The 21742-nt window shown below is 36.9% G+C and overlaps 1 protein-coding gene across 1 annotated transcript in view; it reads left to right on the top strand.

The window, feature by feature from the left end:
* Positions 1-4565: 4565 nt before the first annotated feature.
* LOC109677106 (alcohol dehydrogenase 1C-like) overlaps positions 4566-21742 on the top strand; it is a 30146-nt gene continuing 12969 nt past the window's right edge. The window contains exons 1-6 of the mRNA XM_020153253.2: positions 4566-4597; positions 6437-6538; positions 7032-7170; positions 9043-9130; positions 9228-9447; positions 14470-14730. Of these exons, the coding sequence (XP_020008842.2) occupies positions 4580-4597; positions 6437-6538; positions 7032-7170; positions 9043-9130; positions 9228-9447; positions 14470-14730 (828 nt within the window). The 5' untranslated portion in view covers positions 4566-4579. The remainder of the gene's footprint in view (positions 4598-6436; positions 6539-7031; positions 7171-9042; positions 9131-9227; positions 9448-14469; positions 14731-21742) is intronic.

The following is a 21742-nucleotide window of genomic DNA, read 5'->3' as shown; positions in this document are numbered from 1 at the left end:
CATTTAGAACATTAGAATCTTTGGCAAGATTGTATCAATAGCTGTACTATCTGAGGGAGTGAGGCAAGTGTGGTACTTAGCACAAAGCAACTGTCATATGGAGCCAACTATGTGACTTGAAGTAACACTAAAGGAAAAGGTAAGAAAGTTCTTTCTCATCTCCTCTTGTTTTCAAGGATCTCTATTACTTCTTATTGGCAGACATGTTAGGGAATCCAGATTTCAAGGGTGTCTGGGAAATTGAGTCTTGAGAGTCACAATCCCAGGAGCATAGGAGATACTACAAAAGGGTAAGCTGGGGTACATAATAGATAAATAGGTTACAGTGCATTTGTATTCATTTATGCCAATCTGTATCTATCTCTCCTTCTGTCCAGTCATCACACACAAGGCTTCTCTACTTAAGAAAGCCGAATGTTTTCCCTGTCTCTTCAGTACTGGAGGGACCCTGTCTGCACAGGCTGTCCCTTCTTCAATATCATCAGAAGCTCCATTCTCACTGAGCTTTCGTGATGCCCCAGAGTTCACACAGGTCACTAGTGTCCATGAAAGAAACTCTCACTTATGACAGTCTTTCCACCAGCTCTCTTTTTTTGTTCCTTCTTTCCCTTCACTGAAACCTCTCCTTGGCAGCATTTCCAACCCTTTCTTGTCGTAACTAGCTATCCAAAAGTTTTGCTGAAGATCCACCCCTCCCACAATGATTGCTTACAAAACTGTCTGAAAAATTCCATGTTTTTCTTCAGCTTCTTTTCTCTTGGCTCTGACTGAAAGCGATCTTTATGATTCCGTGTAAATTAATCTTTGATGCAATTCTCAGACTGCACACTGCTGTTCATCTCTTCATTTCTTACTGCCAGTTTTCTTGAACACTGCTTTCTCTGTAGAACTTCTCTTTTAAGAAATCAATTCAAATTGAGTTCTGGGGTAGGATGACAGATTATAAATTTCCTCTGCATGTCTCTGAGAATGAGAAAAGGTAGGACAACAAAAGAGAAAGTATATTCCAAGGAGAGAAAGAGAACTGGAAATCAAGAAAGTGGTGATAGGGAGTCTAAAACTACAGAGAAACACAAAGGCAACTTATAGAAAAATAGAAAGCTATCTGTAACTCCAACCCCAGCTCCCTGGGGAGGGGAGGAGATTGCATAGCAATAAGTGTATGTGGAGTCCTCAAAGAAGCCTGCTCACCAACACCATCACTTATAAGTGGAAGAAATATCCATTTTAACAGATGAATAAATGTCAACATAAAAACATATGAAATATGAAAATGACACAATTCCTTAATAACTGAATCTAAGGATTTTAGAGTGGATGAAATGATAATTATAAAAGCAAATTTCAAAACTGATAAAGGACTTCAAAAAGAACAGCAATGAACAGGTGAATGAATTAAGGAAGACAATACAGGCTCCAAAAAAATAATTCAATAAAAAAATAGCATGTATTAAAAAGAAACAAATACAAATATTGGAACTTCAATGCTCAGTAAATCAAGCAAAAAACTCAGTTGAAATCCTCCTCAGCATGACAAATTAAGCAGAAAAAAGACTTTTAGGGATTGAAAATAAGGTTCAATAATTATCAGATTCAGACATTAATAATAAAGGGAAAAATAAAAAGTTCTAACCAAAAATTTCAAGACCTTTGGGAACATATTGTTTTTATGATAAAAGGCCAGAGTAAACAAGGTAATAAGAATCATTCCTCAACATAATAAAGGCTACATAACACAAACCCACAGACAACATCCTACTCATTGGTGAAAAACTTAAAACATTTCCTCTAAAATCAGGGATGAGACAAGAGTTCCCACTCTCACCACTCTTACTCAATATATTACTACAATTTTCACCAGAGAAATTAGTAAGAGGAAGAAAAGGATCCAAATAAGAAAGGAAGAAGTATATATGTCGACAATCCCTTACACTGATTCCGTAACTTGGCTATTGTGAAAGTGCCACAGTAATACAGTTATGTAGGTGTCTCTACTATACAATGACTTTAATTCTTTTGGGTGTATTCCCAAGTGTGGGTATCAGGATCATATGGTAATTCTAGTTTTAGATTTTGAAGAACCTCAAAACTGATTTCCATAGTGACTCTACTATTTTATATTCCTACCAAAAATGGATAAAAGTTTGTTTTTCTCCACATCCTAACCAGCATTTATTATTCTATTTATGACTATACCCATTTTGACTAGGGTAAGATGGAATCTCAGTGTACTTTTGGTCTGCATTTCCCTGATGAGTAAGGAGTTGAACCATTTTTCATTTATACATCTTTTGAGAAGTATCTGTTTAGGTTACTTTTCCATTTATTGATTGACTTATTCAGTTGTTTAATTTTAGTTTTTTAGTTCATTTTATTCTTGATATTGATCCTCTGTAGAAAGAAAAGCTAGCAAAGATTTCTCCCCTTCCATAGGCTGTCTATTCACTATGGTAATTGCTTCTTTTGCTCAGGAGAATTTAAGAAAATTTAAATTAGGATATATTAATTTTACAGGGAGGAGTCTTTGTGACAATTCCAAATAGGCTTATATTTTACATTGGTTAAATTACCACCACCAACTCTCCCCCTCAAACTGCTTCCCACCCAACTTCAAGCAATTGCAAGAAGTTTTTCTATTTTGTATAGGTACATGATATCCATCAAACATATTCCCTCACCTTAATTTTTCAACTGATGCAATCCCATTTGTCAATTCTTACTTTTATTTCCAGAACAATTTGAGCTGTATTCAGAAAGCCACTACCCATTATAGAATGACTTACAATATCTATGCAATAGTTTGAAATGTTTTCCCTATGTGCCTTGACTCTTCTCTCACATTCTCTAATCTCTCTTCTCCTCATTTTCTTCAGAAACTGAGATGCATGATAACAATTTCCTTATAAGAATTAAGCTTGTTGTCAAGCACTGATAGCCCACACCAGTAATCCTAGCTACTCAAGAGGCAGAGATAAGGAGGATCACTGTTCAAAGCTGGCCCAGGCAAATAGTTTGCAAGACCCTATCTTGAAAAAACCCTACTACCAAAAAAGACTGGTAGAGTGGTTCAAGTCATAGGCCCTGAGTTCAAACCCCAGTACTGCAAAGAAAATGAATTAAGCTTGACAATATAATTAAAGTACTTAATCGAATAATCATTTAATAAATTGTGGCTCTTATTAGTGATAGTTAATGTAAATAATATTACGGTTTGAAAAATTTTCCATCTTTAAATAATTAATTTGAATTTGTAGAGCATACTTTTCCCTGGTACATATTTTACATTTCTTATCTTTCATATTGTTAAAATTATGGAATTCATATAGTTTTGTATTATATTAAATTTAAGTGTAACACTTTTGGTTTTGTGCCATCTTAAAGGTATTTTTGTGGCTAGTCCTTCATTACATTTATCTATAGCCTTTCATCAAAATATCTGGCAAACATTTAGATTCTTTTAGCCTGACACTCAGAAGACACTGCTAGGAATAGCTGTATGGTTTTGTTTTGTGGCTTTTCTGCAGGGTTATTTCTAAGATCTTTCACAGGGATAACTATGAACAAACATTGAAACTGTTCAAACACAGGGTCAAAGATGCAGATACATTTTCTAAATTGGGGGAAAAGGAGATCACTTTAACTCACCATATTTGGCTTCGTAGTCAAAGTAAAATATTAAGTACGTTCTTGACTTATAGAATTGAATTTGGGTAGACTAAAAACATTGCCCTACAAATACCCCACTTCAACTCACAATACTTGAAAGCTATTTGACTTTATGTACCATCAAAATAAGAACCACAATTTTCCTTTCTAAATATGTTTTAAGTAAACTTCAGCACATTGCACGCCAAACCCTTAGGCTATAAAATGAGGGATTTGAATGGGATGATCTCTAAAACTCTTTTGATCTGTGCTGTTTTTCTTAAACTTTATAAAATGTGGGGGCTACATCTGTAGGTATGCAGCTTCATGATTTAAAGTCTATCTTCCCCACTGACTTTTAGTAAAGTGGTGAAAAGAATATGGGGATCAGACAGATGTGTCTTAGAAATCTACTGTAGCCATGGTAGAACAAACACATTCCTCTGGCCCATGAATCTCTTTGTGTCTTACTAAATCTCCCCTGCTTCCTTCCTTCCTCCTCCTTCCTGACTGTAGCACAGGGATTCAAAGTTGCAGGCAAAGGAAAATAGAACTCTGACCTGAGAGAGAGAGAGAGAGAGAGAGAGAGAGAGAGAAAGGGAGAGAAAGAGAGAAAAGAAGAAGGAGGAGGATGATGAGGAGGAAGAGGACGAGGATGAAAAAGAAGAGGAGGAGAGGAGGAGGAGGAAATATTTAACTTAATGGAAAAATGTTAGGTGTAATATAGGTTTTACATGACAGTTTAGAGCCCTTTGCTTTCTACTTAACTTGGTGTGAGAATTAGCTTATGGGTGTGGCTAAAGACCCTGATCACCTGTAGAATAAGATAGTCATGAGAATAAAATCTGTGTGACATAGGCTTTTTGTACTCAAGCAGGGAAGAACTCCACAGAGAATCATCAGTCTCCTGGTCAGCAAAGAAGACAGTTTCAACATGAGCACAGCAGGAAAGGTAAGTGAAACAGATTCTACTGTTGGAAATATACTATAATTTTTTTATATTGAAGGATATAGTTTGTATGAATAATTTAAAATTTGTATCTAAAGTAGAAATAATACATACTCAAATGCAATACGCAAAATATGCTCTAATATGTAATATGAATTGCAATGGAAATAAACTATACCCATATCTTTAACAAGAATATGGAACCTGGATCTATTAAGGTCTTAATTTCCTATATAATAAATTAGTAGAAAGTGATAGGCAATTGTGACCAATTTGTATATCTAAAGTTAGAAAGGTCTTTAACCAAAAAACTACTTTTATGTTAAGAAAGCATAACTAAATGTGTTATTCTTTGCAGTCACATTCTTATGAACACAAGAACGTTAAGACTGACAAGAGTTTTGTGAGAGAAATTTGACTCAGAGTACTTTGACATATCGTCTTAGCATTTCATAAGATCTCTGACAAAAAGCATATTAGTTACAAAGCATTATATTCTTCAAGGTTAAGAAAGACTGTCAACATACAAATTCTGATTAAAAGGGCACATGATGGCACAATTCACAACATTTGCACAGAAAATTCACAGAACAGTACTTTCTCCCTACAAAAATCAATTATATTTTACAGAAAACTAATACTAATTTTAGTGGAATCATTGTTAGCACTGGAGCACATGTATTTGTTTCTATGTTTTCCATAAATTGATACTTGTTCAATGTGTTTAAAGTTCAGGGAAATGCATACACTTGTTCAATATAATTAATTCATGCTGATTAACTGCTTCATTACCAAAGCCTGTGTCTCTGTTTCCAGTAAATGTATGCTGGAAATACTTGATGGTTTAGGCATGGGTCACGCAGAAAAATATTGCACTATGACAACTCCATTGAAAGTGTCTGAGGTTTCTGTATACACTGTGTGACACATCAATCCCACATCCATAAAACTGGATGGAAATCAAATCAATGGCCCATTGCTAGTATTTATTCTACCTCATTTTATTTTCTTTCACTGCTGGTTAGTACTTATAATTGCACATTATATTTCAAAGGAAAAGTCAGTAGATAAAAGAAAAAATAAACTTGCCACTACTCAGCATAAACTAGTGAATTCTTAGAAAAAAAAGTATAAACCATTCATATTAATTAAAATAAGAAAAATGTAACAGGCAATCAATACACGTAAGCACAATGTCTATAGCTTAGCTCTGTGATAACCCTTCATTTATGTTCACACTTCCTCTGCCAACAAAATAATGAAAACTTAGCCAGGCAGGGTGGCACATGCTTATAATCCCAGCACTTGGGAGACTCAAGCAGAAGAATCCTGAGTATAGACTAGCCTGGGTTGCTTAGCCAGTTCAAGGACAACTTGTGCTACATACGTAACTCCTGTCTCAAAAATCTAAAAGTAGGTGTAACTCAGTTATAGATTTCATACCTAGCAAGCACTGGGTTAAATTCCCAGCTCCACAAGTAATAATCATCATCATAATAACAGCAAATAATAACTTAGACCTTCATGTACAGGCTGACTGTTGTGGGCAAAAAAACAGTTTCAATATAGTGTTCAGAAACAGTAAAAAAACACCTTCAGGGGAGAAAAAAACACCTAAGTTGGCCTAAAAGAATATGCTCTGGTTTATGAGGAGTCTTAGATTTGATTATGTTTCCCTGATCTTATGTTCTTTCTTTACACAGTTTAAAAGGTATTTTTATTCTCAGCTGGAAGTGTCCATTTCTAGGAGCATTCATTAGACATGAGGGTAGATGTTGTATGAATAAAGGAGAAAAGACAAGCCCTGACTTCAAGAGCAACATCCTTCTGTCTCTTTTCCAGGTAATAAAATGCAAAGCAGCTGTGCTGTGGGAGATAAAGAAACCCCTTTCCATTGAGGAGGTGGAGGTCGCACCCCCTAAAGCCCATGAAGTTCGTATTAAGGTGAAACTTTTTTCAACTTCTAGTTAATTTTAGATTAAAAAAATTCAGAGATGAGGCTGGGAGCATGTGTCAAGTGATAGAGCACATGCTGCCTAGCGAGCATGAGGTCTTGAGTTCAAACCGCATAACTCAAAAAAAAAAAAGTTGAGAGAACATTCAACCAATGATCTGCTAAGAGGTACGTTTTATATGGTTTTCCAGATAATGAATTACCTTTGTTGCTGAGACAGGCTAAAATTGTTCATTATTTTTAAAGTGACCAAAGAGTATGTATTATATAGTTACAGAAAAAAAATTTAAAGAATATATATTTTGTAAAAAAGTGGATAGGGGTATATATTTTCTCGGTGTTGTACTGTAATTTTTGGAAAGAATAGGAATTATTAACAAGAAGTTAGAAGTCTTCTGAAACAAATTTTATGAAATTGGGTAAGATAAATCTTCCAGGGTCAAACTCTTTCCAGGAGCTAATCATCCTCTCATTAATCTATAGATGGTAGCCTCTGGAATCTGTCGCACAGATGACCACATGATTGCTGGTGCCTTTGTCTCTCCTCTCCCTGTGATTCTAGGCCATGAGGCAGCTGGCATCGTGGAGAGCATTGGAGAAGAGGTGACTACAGTAAAACCAGGTACATAATTCACACTTGGGATTTGTAGTAAGGTTTGGCATCCCAAGACCATTCATCTCAGATGAGGAAACTGAAGCAATGAGAAACGCAAAAGCTTACACACAGGGCTTCCTCCTTGCCTTTATCCTTTCTCCCTGCCTGACTCAGGCATGTTGTATTCAGACAACCATGTATTTTTTCCTCAAAATTATTTTTTCTCTACCAGACACCAGGCACCAGGTAAGAACCTGGGGTACATGAGGGTCAAAAGAAACATGGTGCCTTCCAGTGTGGAGTACAAAATGTATTAACTTTCATGTTAGAATTGCTCAGTACTGTCTTCTGTCAGGACCCAAATACAGGTACAAATGGGTGGAGGGTTAATGTCTAGATCCTGAGTCTACAGATCAGTGAATGGAAACTGTTTTGTGCTGAGTGAATGTAATGGGGCTGTGAGGCTATGACTAAGTCAAGGTGATCATTTCTTAGGTGAGAAGTGGAGCCTGTCCACCATTTCTTCTTCCAATCTGACTTTCTTTCTTAAACATAGTGAAGATAAAACAGAGTATACGGAAGGAAATGAAAAGAAACAGCAAGAAATATCCAGTCATAAGCATTGTCATTTATGTTACCTTTAGTCATAGTTAAAGGGCACTAGTTATCTTATTTTTAATATTTACTTTGTATTGGTTTCATTGTATATTAACATGGTTTCAGAGGTAAGAGATGCATAAATAGAAAATTTCCTGCCACCATCCCCACATAATCTTTATTTATTAAATGTTAGGGGCCAACCATTTTTTTCTTTCGGTCTGCTGAATAGGTAACATGAAGTATTAAAAACAAAAATTATGGGTCTTGGGAAGTGGCTCAAGTGGTAAAGTAGTAGAGAGCACCTACCTACCAAGTGGTCAGTCCCTGGGTTGAAACCATAATACTGCCAAACCAAACAAACTAACTAACCAACTAAATACATTTAATTCAAACAAGGTCATTTTAGGCAGTAGATTTAGCTTCCCCATTTCCAAATAATGAAACTGTGAACAGAAAATGATGAAATAGTCTAATTTGAGTTTTAGCTCAGAATAAATTAATAATAAAATGACACCCATATTTTTTACCCTGCTCTGTTTATAATAGGAAAAATAGATAATTTATAACTTATTATGTAAAACATTCAAAGTCAGTTCTAATTCTAAAAGAAATTACTTAATTCTTTTCTGAGAGTTGAGATTTTCAACGGAATTGCTTGAATATTTTCTCCCATTTTCACTAGCTTTTCTCAAGCGAAGATAATTTTAAAAGAAGTCACTTCATAAGGTAAACACAGTCACTTTGAAAAGCCAAAAATTGATTATCAGCATTATCATTTAAATTTCACCCATGATCACATTTATTTTCTTCTATTTTTATGGTAAAATATTTATTTTATTGAGTTTATTATTTTATTCATTTCAGTTTTATTGCAACTAGTGTACAACATATCAGATCTCTCCAATACCTAGTGGAACTATGTCAGGCTGTTTGCAACTAAAATTTATATTTATACTTAACACTGGGAAAATTTAAAGTTTAAATAAAGATTAAGTGAGATGATATAGCAAAGTCTTCAGGGGAAGCCAGGGTGTGCAATAAAAGTTAATCTTTAAACCAGAGGAAATAGCTTTCAAAATCGATGTTGTTTTCCACTTTCACATATCCTCTTTAGGAATCTTCAAACACATATAAACCCAACGCATAAACAGGGCTGTCAGGCAGGGACCAACATAGCTGTGATTGGATGCTATTTTTTGGAGCCTTCTCAAAGACACACACTTCTACATGTGAACTTATGTTTTTGCTTTTTAATTCCTGGATAGGAATGTACAGAAAATTTGTTTTGTCCCCCTCCAGGTGATAAAGTCATTCCACTCTTTAACCCCCAGTGTGGTAAATGCAGAGTTTGTAAACACCCAGAACGCAACTTCTGTCTGAAAAGCGAGTAAGTCTCTTATTGTCTCCTTGCACAGCAGAAGAGGGTCCACATCAGTTGTGCCCTGTCTCGTGTTCTTTGTGTTTCTGTGTGTCTCACTGACCAGTTTGAGAAAGCCTCAAGGGACCTTGCCAGATGGCACCACCAGGTTCACCTGCAAGGGGAAGCCCATCCACCACTTCCTGGGCACCAGCACCTTCTCCCAGTACACAGTGGTGGATGAGATCTCGGTGGCCAAAATCAATGCAGCTGCACCACTGGAGAAAGTCTGCCTCATGGGCTGTGGGTTTTCAACTGGTTATGGCTCTGCAGTCAAAGTAGCCAAGGTAGGATTAACAATAGCCAATAAAGCCAGCTGCACTCAACCTGTCAGGAACACAAAGGGAAGCAATTTCTCCCTTGAATCAGATTTTTTCATAGATTTGTCAAGTTGATTCAATGTTGGGGTTTTTTAAAACATTTTTTCTAGTATATAATAGTTATACAGGGGTCTCATTGTGACATTTCCAAATATACATGTATCATGTCTGGTTTGTTTCGTTCCCTCCATTATTGTCCCTCATACTATATCCCTCCCTCTTAAATTAACTTTATTTGGCTCAATGTTCCATATTCATTCACGTATAGAACCTACATCAACCGTATTCACCCTCCTGTACCCTCTTAATTTACCCTTCCCCTAACATGACCCCCTCCCCTTAACATGACCTGTTTTATGTTACTGTCTTTCATGTTTAGGTATCTGTTTATTTTTAGAGGGAATTTTGCCTTGGTATTTTACCTGTAAATATATCATGCTTAAATTAGTCTAACACTCTCTACTACTCTTCCTCACTCTTTTCCTGAGGGAAAAGAGTATATTGTTCAGTGGTTTTCAGGATGCTTCCTGTGTCTTGTTCTTATACTGATACGATGTATTTCATTATTATTCATTATGCTTTTTGTCTTTTCTCTTCCATTAGTTTCCAGTAACAACCCACTTTTGGAAGCATATTTTGTATTATATTTATATGTGTATAACAGGAGTGAGGTGGAATCTTAATGTGGTTTTGATTTGCATTTTCTTTATGACCAGGGATGTTGAGCATTTCTTCATGTGTTTTTTGGCTATTTGGACTTTTTCCTTCGAAAAAGTTCCGTTCAGTTCATTTGCCCATCTCTTCACTAGGTCATTCATTTTTTGGGAATTTAGTATTTTGAGCTCTCTGTATTTTCTGGTTATTAAGCCCTTTTCAGATGTATAGCTGGCCAAGATTTCTCCTCTTCTGTGGGCTGCCTGTTCAGTTTGTTGACTATTTGTTTTGCAGTGCAGAAGATTTTAGTTTCATGTAGTCTCATTTGTCAATCCTTTCTTCCTTTAATTGCTGAGCAACTGAGTTCTGTTTAAGAAGCTATCCCCTATGCCTGAGTGTTCATTGTATTCCATATTCTTTCCAGCATTAGTTTCAAAGCTTTGGGCCTTCTATTACAGTCTTTTATCCACTTTGAATTGATATTTGTGCAGGGTGAAAGATATGGATCTATTTTGTCTTCTATATGCAGATATTCAGTTTTTGCAGAAAAATTTATTGAAGAGGCTGTCTTTTTTACATTGTATGTTTTGGATACCTTTGTCAAAAACCAGCTGGCTATAGCTGCTTGAATTTATGTCTGGGTCCTCTATTCTGTTTCATTGGTCTTCATGTCTGTTTTTGTGCTGCATTTATTGTTATGCCTCTGGAGTGTAGTTTGATATTGGGTATTGTGGAATCTCCAGCATTACTCTTTATTGCCTTGGCTAGTCACAGTCTTTTGTATTTCTGTATGAAATTTAGCTTTGATTTTTCTGTCTCTGTGGGGAATGTCATTGGAATTTTGGTGAGGAATGCATTGACTATAAAGAGTGATTTTGGTATGACATTAAATCTCCTAATCCATGAACATGGGACATCTTTCATCTTCTGACATATTCTTTAACTTCTCTCTTCAGTGAATTACAGTTTTCAATTTAGAGATCTATCACTTCCTTTGTTATGTTTATTCCTACGTATTTTTTAGGCTATTGTAAATGGAATTGTTTTCCTAAATTCATTCTCAGTCTGCTCATTGTTGGTATATAGAAAAGGTACTGAGTTTTGCATATTGGTTTTGCATCTTGCTTCTTTGTTGAAGGTGTTTATGATGTCCAGGAGGTTTTTGGTGGAGTTTTCCAGGTCTTTTAGTTGTAAGATCATGTCATCAGCAAATAGTGATAATTTCACCTCTTCCTTTCCTATTTGAATTCCTTTTATTTCTCTTTCCTGTCTTACTGCTCTGGATAGGAATTCCAAGACTATGCTGAATAAGAGTGGAGAGAGGGCACATTTGTCCTGTTCCTGACTTTAGAGGAAATGGTTTCAGTTTTTCTCCAGTTATTATGATGAAGGCTATGGGTTAGTCATTAATAGCCTTTATTTTAGTGATGTACATTCCTTTTATTCCTAGTTTCATCAGAACTTTTATGAGAAATGGATGTTGTATTTTGTCAAACACTTTTTTCTGAATCAAATGAGATGATGATGCAATTTTTATATTCCTTTTATATTCTCTATTACATTTATTGATTTGCAAATGTGAACCATCCCTGCATCCCTGGAATGAAACCTGATCATGGTGTGTGATTTTTTAACAAGTTTTATTTAGAGTTTTACTTCTATTTTCATTTAAGAGATTGGCCTATAATTCTCTTTTCTTGTTGTGTCCTTGTGCAGTTTTAGGATTAGTGCAATACCGGCTGCATAGAATGTGTGGTACTGTTCCTTCCCTTTCTTTTTTATGGAGATGTTTGAGAAGTGTTGGCATTATTTCTTCCTTAAGGCCTGGTAGATTTCAGCAGTGAATTTGATTCAGTTATTGATAGAAAATAGCCCCCCCAAAATTGGAATCCATGTTCTAGAAAATCACCTGTTTATATGAAAATGTTATTGAAAGCGGGGTGTGGTGGTACACCCCCATAATCCCACTCTTGTGAAGTTTAGCCTGGAACACCACAAGTTGGAGGGAAGCCCGGGATACATCATGAGACTGTTTCAAAAATAAAACAGCAAGAGGGCCATGAGTGTGATTATAATCAAAGTAAATTATATATGTGTGCAAAAATGTCAAGATGAAGCCAATGAATACCGTACAGAAATGCTGGTGATTCATAAGAAACTGCAGGGATTTCATTTTAATAATTTTTCTTTATGCGATCACTAACGTTTGGACCGGGCTCACACTTAACCACTCATTCTACAGTGGCACAATGGGTTCTGCTAGCTTCTGAGTAGCCAAAGTAAATATAATACAGGATTTGCTTTGGAGGAGCACACGACAATGGAATCCTATTCCCAGGACTAGGGTCCACAGTAATTCTAAAGCCGTAGAGACACCTTTAAACCAAGGGTCACCCAGTCTGTGGATTCCAGTAAGTAATGGAGTTTAGCAAATGCATTCATTCTAGTCATTGTTGCTACATCTTCTCCTCTGCATAACACAGGTGTGTGCACACACCCAGAGCACATGCTTCAGAAGAGTACATTTCAAGTAGAACTCCTTTAAAATTTCTTTTTTCCAAAAGGTTGAAAATCTGGGAGTACCTTCCATTTTTATGAAATGAAGACTCAGAGACATAAAGCTAGTTTCCCAAATACTCATACTTATCATCATGCAAGCTGAGACTCCAACATTCTTCTCAAAACTCCTGTTGAATCAGAAAAATTGACTGTCATTTTCAAATCAAAGTCACATGTCATGTATTTTTCTAAGCAAGGCCACAAGTAGTGAATGAAAAAGGGAATAGAAACCCTTTAGGGAATATAGTAATGAGAATACTTGGAACAGCAGGTTTTGACCTACAGGGAAGGTTGGCAATGAAAGATTAGGTTTAATTAAACAGCCCCTAGCTAATTTACAGCACATCTTTTCCAAATTTTGGTAACTTGAGCCCAAAATGCCATCAATCCTTATACAATTGCATCTGTTGTAGCAGGTGGTCTAAGTAAGTTTACTTACAAACAGTAGCCAAAGAGACTCATGATAATGTATTTAATTCATTATTAGAATATAAACCAGCCAGACACAGGGGCTCATGCCTGTAATGCTAAACTACTCAGGAGGCAGAGATCAGGAGAATCTTTGTTTGAAGCCTACCCAAGTAAATAGCTCGTAAGATCCTATCTCAAAAATATCCAACTCTCTCTCTCTCTCTCTCTCTCTCTCTCTCTCTCTCACACACACACACACACACACACATACACACACACACACACACACACACACACACACACAAAACAAACAAAAACTGGCAGAGGGGCTCAAGTTGTAGAGCACCTACCTAAGTGTGAAACCCTTGGTTCAAACCCCAGTAATATCAAAATAAGTGTATGGACTAATTTCAATTGCAATATTGTTCTTTCTTTTAAAAATCAGGGAGAGACTTTGTGTGGTAACACATGCGTGTAATTACAGCATTTAGGGACTTGAGGTAGGGGGATCACAACTTCTAGTCCAGCTTGTGATAAAAATAAAAATCAGGGATGAAGATCAACAAAGATACCATTAGTCTCGACCAACATTATCCTGTTTAGGCTTTGCTTTAAGCCAAGAATAACTCTTGTATGCTTCACAGCTAATTTTGCTTTCATTATACTAGCTGTGACTACTAAAAGTTAATGAGCCAAGGAAGGAATGAATTATTCCTAGGTTGATTAAGTTACTTTTCAGTCTCCTGGAGTAAAATCCACTCATTTCATTCCCCCCAATTTTTTTCCCATAATTTTTATTATTGTATATTAATTGTACAAAGGGATTACACCATGGTGATTCACACATCAATATTCTATACATTGATCATCTTAATCCCCTCTATAGTTCTCTCTTTTCCCCACATCCCTTCTACCTATTTTTCAACAGCTTTCGGTGAATTGCTTTGTGCCACCTTCATGTACAAGATACTGAAGCTTCAATCAATGGATTTAATCTATCCTGAGTCTCTTCAAGTTTAGAATCGGTGACATTTAGGGATCTTATATCAACCAGTCCACTTGTTCTAAGCTGAGTTTCCTATTAGAGTAACCCAGGGAAAGAGCGCTATCTAGAGATTGTGATTTCATTAGCCTGAGCTATAACCTGAATATTACTGTTTTGTAAAGTTCCAACTGAGTCTAATGTGTAGCAAAGGATGAGAACCACTGATCTAGTTCAACCCTCTGCACTTAAACATGAAACAACTGTAGTCAAAATATGTTCACAGAAGACTAGTCATGTCTGAGTAGCTTAACACTTTATACTGCTTTGGAACTTTCTAACAAACACTACTTTGTTCATTTCTACATTTTGTGAAAACACAGGTCACTAAGGGTTCCAGCTGTGCTGTGTTTGGCCTGGGAGGAGTTGGTCTGTCTGTTATCATTGGCTGTAAAGTGGCAAGAGCAGCCAGGATCATTGGAGTGGATACTAACAAACATAAATTTGGAAAGGCCAAAGAATTGGGTGCCACTGAATGTATCAATCCTCAAGACTATAAAAAACCTATCCATGAGGTGCTACAGGAAATGACCGATGGGGGTGTAGATTTTTCATTTGAAGTCGTTGGTTTGCTTGACACCATGGTAGGTAACATGACAACCCAGAGATTTCTACGTCTACAATGTACGTTATGCTTATGCAGCAGGATATAAATATTATGTACAAGATATTTTTAGAATGGCAATTTTCTTTCCCATTTGCTACACTGTTTAATTTGTGAAGAGAAATCCTTAATTGTATCTGTTTAAAAAATCTGTCTCCAGTAATATGTCTTTTTTTTTTATCAATAACAGCCCAAAAAGCCCATGACCGTTTAATCTGAGTTTATGAACTGTTAGAAGCAGTTTCTATATTTACATCAATTTTATCTTAGAAAGGACAGGGAAATATGTTTTTCTCTTACCTTGGACACAAAGAAGTCAAGTGACTTAAGCTAAGTCACTTTATAGCAAAAGAAAGTAAATTAACATGGGCTCCATATAGACTACAAGATCAATGGGTACATACATGTATACATAGGAGCCACTCTCTTGCCTCAGTTACATGAATTTTGCCTTTTTATTTATTAATTAATTTTTAATTTTATTTTATCCATATGTGCATACAATGTTTGGGTCATTTCTCCCCCCTTCCCCACAGCCCCTCCCTTACCCCCTACCCTACCTCCCCCGCACCCCGTCGCTACCCTGCAGAAACTATTTTGCCCTTATCTCTAATTTTGTTGAAGAGAGAGTATAAGCAATAATAGGAAGGAACAAGGGTTTTTGCTGGTTGAGATAAGGATAGCTATACAGGGAGTTGACTCACATTGATTTCCTGTGCATGTGTGTTACCTTCTAAGTTAATTCTTCTCGAACTAACCTTCTCTCTAGTTCCTGGTCACCTTCTCCTATTAGCATCAGCTGCTTTAAAGTATCTGCTTTAGTTTCTCTGCATTGAGTGCAACAAATGCTATATGGTTTTTTAGGTGTTTTACCTATCCTCATACCTCCCTTGTGTGCTCTCCCTTTATCATGTGATCAAAGTCCAATCCCCTTGTTGTGTTTGCCCTTGATCTAATGTCCGCATATGAGAGAGAACATATGATTTTCGGTCTTTTGGGCCAGGCTAACCTCACTCAGAATGATCTCCAATTCCATCCATTTACCTCCGAATGACAACATTTCGTTCTTCTTCATGGCTGCATAAAATTCCATTGTGTATAAATACCACATTTTCTTAATCCATTCGTCAGTAGTGGGGCATCTTGGCTGTTTCCATAACTTGGCTATTGTGAATAGTGCTGCAGTAAACATAGGTGTGCAGGTGCCTCTGGAGTAACCTGAATCACATTCTTTTGGGTATATCCCCAAAAGGGTATTGCTGAACCATACGGTAGATCAATGTTTAGATTTTTAAGTAGCCTCCCAATTTTTTTCCAGAGTGGTTGTACTAGTTTACATTCCCACCAGCAGTGTAAGAGGGTTCCTTTTTCCCCACATCCTCACCAACACCTGTTGTTCCTGGTGTTGCTAATGATGGCTATTCTAACAGGGGTGAGGTGGAATCTCAGTGTGGTTTTAATTTGCATTTCCTTTATTGCTAGAGATAGTGAGCATTTTTTCATGTGTTTTTTGGCCATTTGAATTTCTTCTTTTGAGAAAGTTCTGTTTAGTTCACTTTCCCATTTCTTTATTGGTTCATTAATTTTAGGAGAATTTAGTTTTTTAAGTTCCCTATATATTCTGGTTATCAGTCCTGTGTCTGATGTATAGCTGGCAAATATTTTTTCCCACTCTGTGGGTGGTCTCTTCAGTTTAGAGACCATTTCTTTTGTTGAGCAGAAGCTTTTTAGTTTTATGAAGTCCCATTTATCTATGCTCTTTTAGTTCTGTGCTACTGGGGTTCCATTGAGAAAGTTCTTGCCTATACCTATTAATTCCAGAGTATTTCCCACTCTTTCCTGTACCAACTTTATAGTTTGGGATCTAATATTAATCCTTGATCCATTTTAAGTTAATATTGGTATAGGGGGATATACATGGATCTAGTTTCAGTTTTTTGCAGACTGCTAACCAGTTTTCCCGGCAGTTTTCGTTGAAGAGGCTGTCTTTACTCCATTGTATATTTTTAGCACCTTTGTCAAAGACAGGTTGGTTATAGTTGTGTGGCTTCATATCTGGGTCCTCTATTCTGTTCCACTGGTCTTCATGTCTGTTTTTGTGCCAGTACCATGCTGTTTTTATTGTTATTGCTTTGTAATATAGTTTGAAGTCAGGTATTGTGATAACTCCTGCATTGTTCTTTTGACTGAGTATTGCCTTGGCTATTTGTGGCCTCTTGTGTTTCCATATAAATTTAACAGTAGATTTTTCAATCTCTTTAATGAATGTCATTGGAATTTTGATGGGAATTGCATTAAACATGTAGGTTACTTTGGGGAGTATAGATATTTTTATGATGTTGATTCTACCAATCCATGAGCATGGGAGATCTTTCCACTTTCTATAGTCTTCCTCAATCTCTGCAGAAGTTTATAGTTTTCCTTGTAGAGGTCATTCACATCCTTTGTTAGATTTACACCTAGGTATTTGAATTTTTTGGAGGCTATTGTAAATGGAATTGTTTTCATATATTCTTTCTCAGTTTCTTCATTGTTAGTGTATAGAAATGCTAATGATTTTTCTATGTTGATTTTATATCCTGCTACCTTGCTATAGCTATTAATGGTGTCTAGGAGCTTTTGAGTAGGATGAAGCCTACTTGGTCGTGGTGAATGATCTTTTTGATATATTGTTGAATTCGGTTTGCCATTATTTTATTGAGGATTTTTTCATCAATGTTCATTAAGGAGATTGGCCTATAGTTCTCCTTTTTGGAGGTGTCTTTGCCTGGTTTTGAGATAAATGTAATACTGGCTTCATAAAATGTGTTAGGCAGTTTAAGTAGGGTTGGTATCAGTTTTTCTTTAAAGGTCTGATAGAATTCAGCAGAGAATCCATCAGGTCCTGGACTTTTCTTTTTGGGGAGACTCTTGATTGCTGCTTCAATTTCATTTTGTGTTATAGATCTATTCACGTATGTAATATCCTCTTGATTCAGTTTTGAATAATCATATGTATCTAGAAATCTGTCCATTTCTTTAAGATTTCCAAATTTATTTGAATATAGATTCTCAAAGAAGTCTCTGATGATTTCCTGGACTTCCATGGTGTTTGTTGTTATCTCCCCTTTTGCATTCCTGATTCTACTCATTTGGTTTTTTTGTCTCCTCATTTTGGTCAGGTTTGCCAGGGGTCTGTCAATCTTGTTTATTTTTTCAAAGAACCAACTTTTTGTTTCATTAATTCTTTGCATGGTTTTTTTGGTTTGTAGTTCATTGATTTTGCCTCTTATTTTTATTATGTCTCTCCTATTTATTTTGGGATTTGCTTGTTCTTGTTTTTCTAAGAGTTTGAGATGTATCATTAGGTCATTGATTTGGGATCTTTCAGTCTTTTTAATATATGCACTGATGGCTATAAACTTTCCTCTCAGGACTGCCTTTTCTGTGTCCCATAGGTTCCTGTAGGTTGTGTTTTCATTTTCATTGACTTCCAGGAACTTTTTAATTTCCTCTTTTATTTCATCAATGACCCATTGTTCATTAAGCAGTGAGTTATTTAGTTTCCAGCTGTTTGCATGTTTTTTGTCTGTTCTTTTGTTGTTGAGTTCTAGTTTTATTGCATTGTAATCAGATAGAATGCATGGTATAATTTCTATTTTCTTATATTTGCTGAGGCTTGCTTTGTGTCCTAGGATATGATCTATTTTGGAGAAGGTTCCATGGGCTGCAGAGAAGAATGTATATTGTGTAGAGGTTGGGTGAAATGTTCTGTAGACATCAACTAAGTCTATTTTATCTATGATATATTTTAGATCTAGGATTTCTTTATTGACTTTTTGTTTAAATGACCTATTTATTGATGATAATGGGGTGTTATCGTCTCCCACGACCACTGTGTTGTAGTTAATATATGCTTTTAGGTCCTTCAGGGTATGTTTGATGAAATTGGGTGCATTAACATTGGGTGCATATAGGTCGATAACTGTTTTTTCCTTTAGGTCTATTTCCCCTTTTATTAGTATGGAATGTCCTTCTTTATCTCATTTGATCAATGTAAGTTTGAAGTCTACTTTGTCAGAAATAATTATTGCTACTCCTGCCTGTTTTCGGGGGCCATTGGCTTAGTAAATCTTTTTCCAGCCTTTCATCCTAAGCCTATCCTATTTCTGTCTGTGAGATGGTGCTCTTTAATGTTGTCTATTTTCAGCCTTAGTTCATTTATCTCTTTATCACTCCTGTTCTTTGTTTCACTTTGGTGTTTATACAGTGCTGGTGTAGTTTCTTTTATTTCTTTTTGTGCTTTCTCTAATTCTCCATTTTTATTGTCTTGGAATTTCTTGAGTGTCTCCTGTAAGTTTTGGTTGACCATATCCAGCATCATCTCAATAAAATGCTCAATGATTACCTGTAGGATTTTCTTTTAGATTATTCTTGTGGGCTTCATTGGGTTCTTTGGCATAGTTTATCTTTATTTTGTTGGAGTCTGGATCTGAGTATCTGTTTTCTTCGTTTCCCCCTGATTCCTGTACTAATTTTTTGCTATGGGGAAACTGGTTTCCCTATTTTTTCTGTCCCCATCATTGCCCTTGGTATTGTTATTGTCCCTGTACTGTGTGCAATTAAGTATTTTCTAGCTTGTATTATTAACAGTGGTGAGATTTAGGATGAAAGGTTGAGAGGAGAGGGAAAGCAAAGAAGTGAAAAAAAAATGGGAAAAATAGGTAAACAAATAAGTAAAAAAACCAACCAAACAAACAAAAAGTTTCAAAGATATAAACAGGGAGAGATAGTGTACTAATCAACAGTAAGCTGAGCAGGCATTAGAGAGACAGAGGATTGAAAAAAAAAGTCTCCAAGTTCAAATGCAATAAAGTTTCAGTCTTAATAATTTTGGTGTTAGTCTCTCAGCCTCCAATCCTGGAGATGGTGACTCAGAAGTAGTTCTGTTGTTGTCTCATCAAAGGGGAAAAAAAACAAACCAAACCAAACCAACTAACCAACCAAACAAACAAACACCACAAAGTGTCCCAAGTTCAAATGCAATACAATTTCAGTAAGTTTTTCAGCTTGCAGGTGTAGTTTGGTTGTTGTCTCATCGAAAGAAGAGAGAAAAAAAAAAGAGTCTGGAGACAGTTCTGTGAATGGCTATCTGAGGCTGCAGCTCACCTGCCCACTGCTGTCAGCCTGCTTTTGCTGGAGGCTTTATTTATGCAGATCTCAGGAGTGAGCTTAACACTCACCTAGCCCTTCAGGCTTTGTTTACTTAGAGTTCTCCTGGGTGGCGCCGCCGCTGCTACAAGCTTTCCCCTTTCCAAGCACACTGGGGGAGGTGACACTGCACCCACTTTCTCAGGCTGGCCTGTTTATTTACAGTTCACGTGGGAAGTGGGTCTGCCCCCTCTCCTGCGGTGTTTTCCTCCTACCACTGCTTTTACAAGCTTTCCCACTCCTGGTTCCTGGGCAGGTGATGCCACTCCTGCCTTCTCCAGCCAGCTTATTTATTTAGAGTTCTGTGAGGGATTCCCATCCCCCGCTCTTCGGCACTCGGCGCCCCACCCTCTTTCCCACGTGTCTTTTTTGTTATTGCTTATTATTCAGTTTCTCTTTTTTCCCTGGGTGGGGGTCGGTCTATCCAGGGGGCTATGCTGATCTGGCCCAGGGTCGTCTGTGGGAGTACCGCATGCCGCTTAGCTCACCTTGTGGTCTGCAACTTCCCAAGCAGTCTGGGTGCTGGCGTCTGGCGGTGTTTGGCTTTTTATCGAGTGCCAGGTGTAAATGGCTCTACAACCTTTTGCCTACACCCTGAGTCCAGCGCAACCTAACTATGCCATTTCCTCCAATTATGCCCCACTTACTCCATTTCCTTAACTTCAAGGCAGATGGCCTGGAGGGCATCCAATACTTGTCTTTAACAAGGGAAAGTCTGCATTTGACTTGAGACATTACACGTTATCTTTAAATAGTTTTAATTAAAAAAATTCAGTAAGTAGCCGTGAAATAATACAAATTCATTCCTAATTTGGCAAGTTTCATTTTCTTCCATTCTTTTTTTAATTATGCTGGGTGTGGGTACATTGTAACATTTACAAAGGCTCTTACAATGTATCAAACATATCATATTTGAATCCTCCCCTTCACTGCTCTCCTCCATTCCTCCTCCCCTGACTCTGGAAACAGTTTCAACAGGTATAATTTTGCATTTACATACATGCAAGCAAGCATGTATACATTCTTTGCACCATATTCATCCTCTACAGCCCTTTTCCTACCACCTCCCTCTGGAAGCAAAGCCCTCCCACATCACCACACCCTGCCCCTGGCAGAACTTGTTCCGCCCTCTTGTTCTCTGATTTTGTAGAAGAAAAAACATAAAAGTTGAAGCAAAAAACATGACATTTTTTGCTAGTTTGAGGTAAAGGTAGGTATTCAGGGAGTTTCCTTATGTTGTTGCCATGCATATATGTATTACAGCCCCAAATGATTCACCTCTTCCAGTCCTCTTCACTCCTCCCTAGTCCACTTCCCTTGGTGGCCCCGGCCAGTTTAAAATTTCTATATTCATTCCTGTACAGTGAGAACATCAACTACATTCAAGTTTTTAGTTTCCTCCCCTTGCCTATCTCTCCTTGCACAACCTTCCCTTAGTATGACCTGTATTTCATAATATGGCTGCATTTGTTTTAGGTCTATGATCTGCATATGAAGGAGAATGTGTGGCTTTTGGCCTCCTGAGCCTGACTAACTTCACTTAACATGATAGTCTACAACTCCATCCACTTACATGCAAATGACAAAATTTATTCTTCTTTGTCGCTGAGTAAAAATTCTATTGTATATAAATATCACATTTTCTTAACCCCTTCATCAGTAGTGGGGTATCATGGCTATTTCCATAGCTTAGGTATTGGGACTACAGCTGCAATAAACATGATGTGCAGGTGCTTTTGTTGTAACTGACTCACATTCCTTTGGGTATATCCCTAGGAGTGGGATTGCTGGATATAGGGCAG

This window comes from Castor canadensis, chromosome 9, assembly GCF_047511655.1.
Source record: "Castor canadensis chromosome 9, mCasCan1.hap1v2, whole genome shotgun sequence".
NCBI lineage: Eukaryota > Metazoa > Chordata > Mammalia > Rodentia > Castoridae > Castor > Castor canadensis.
The sequence above is the reverse complement of the archived record's forward strand: the minus strand, read 5'-3'. Positions and strand labels throughout refer to the sequence as shown.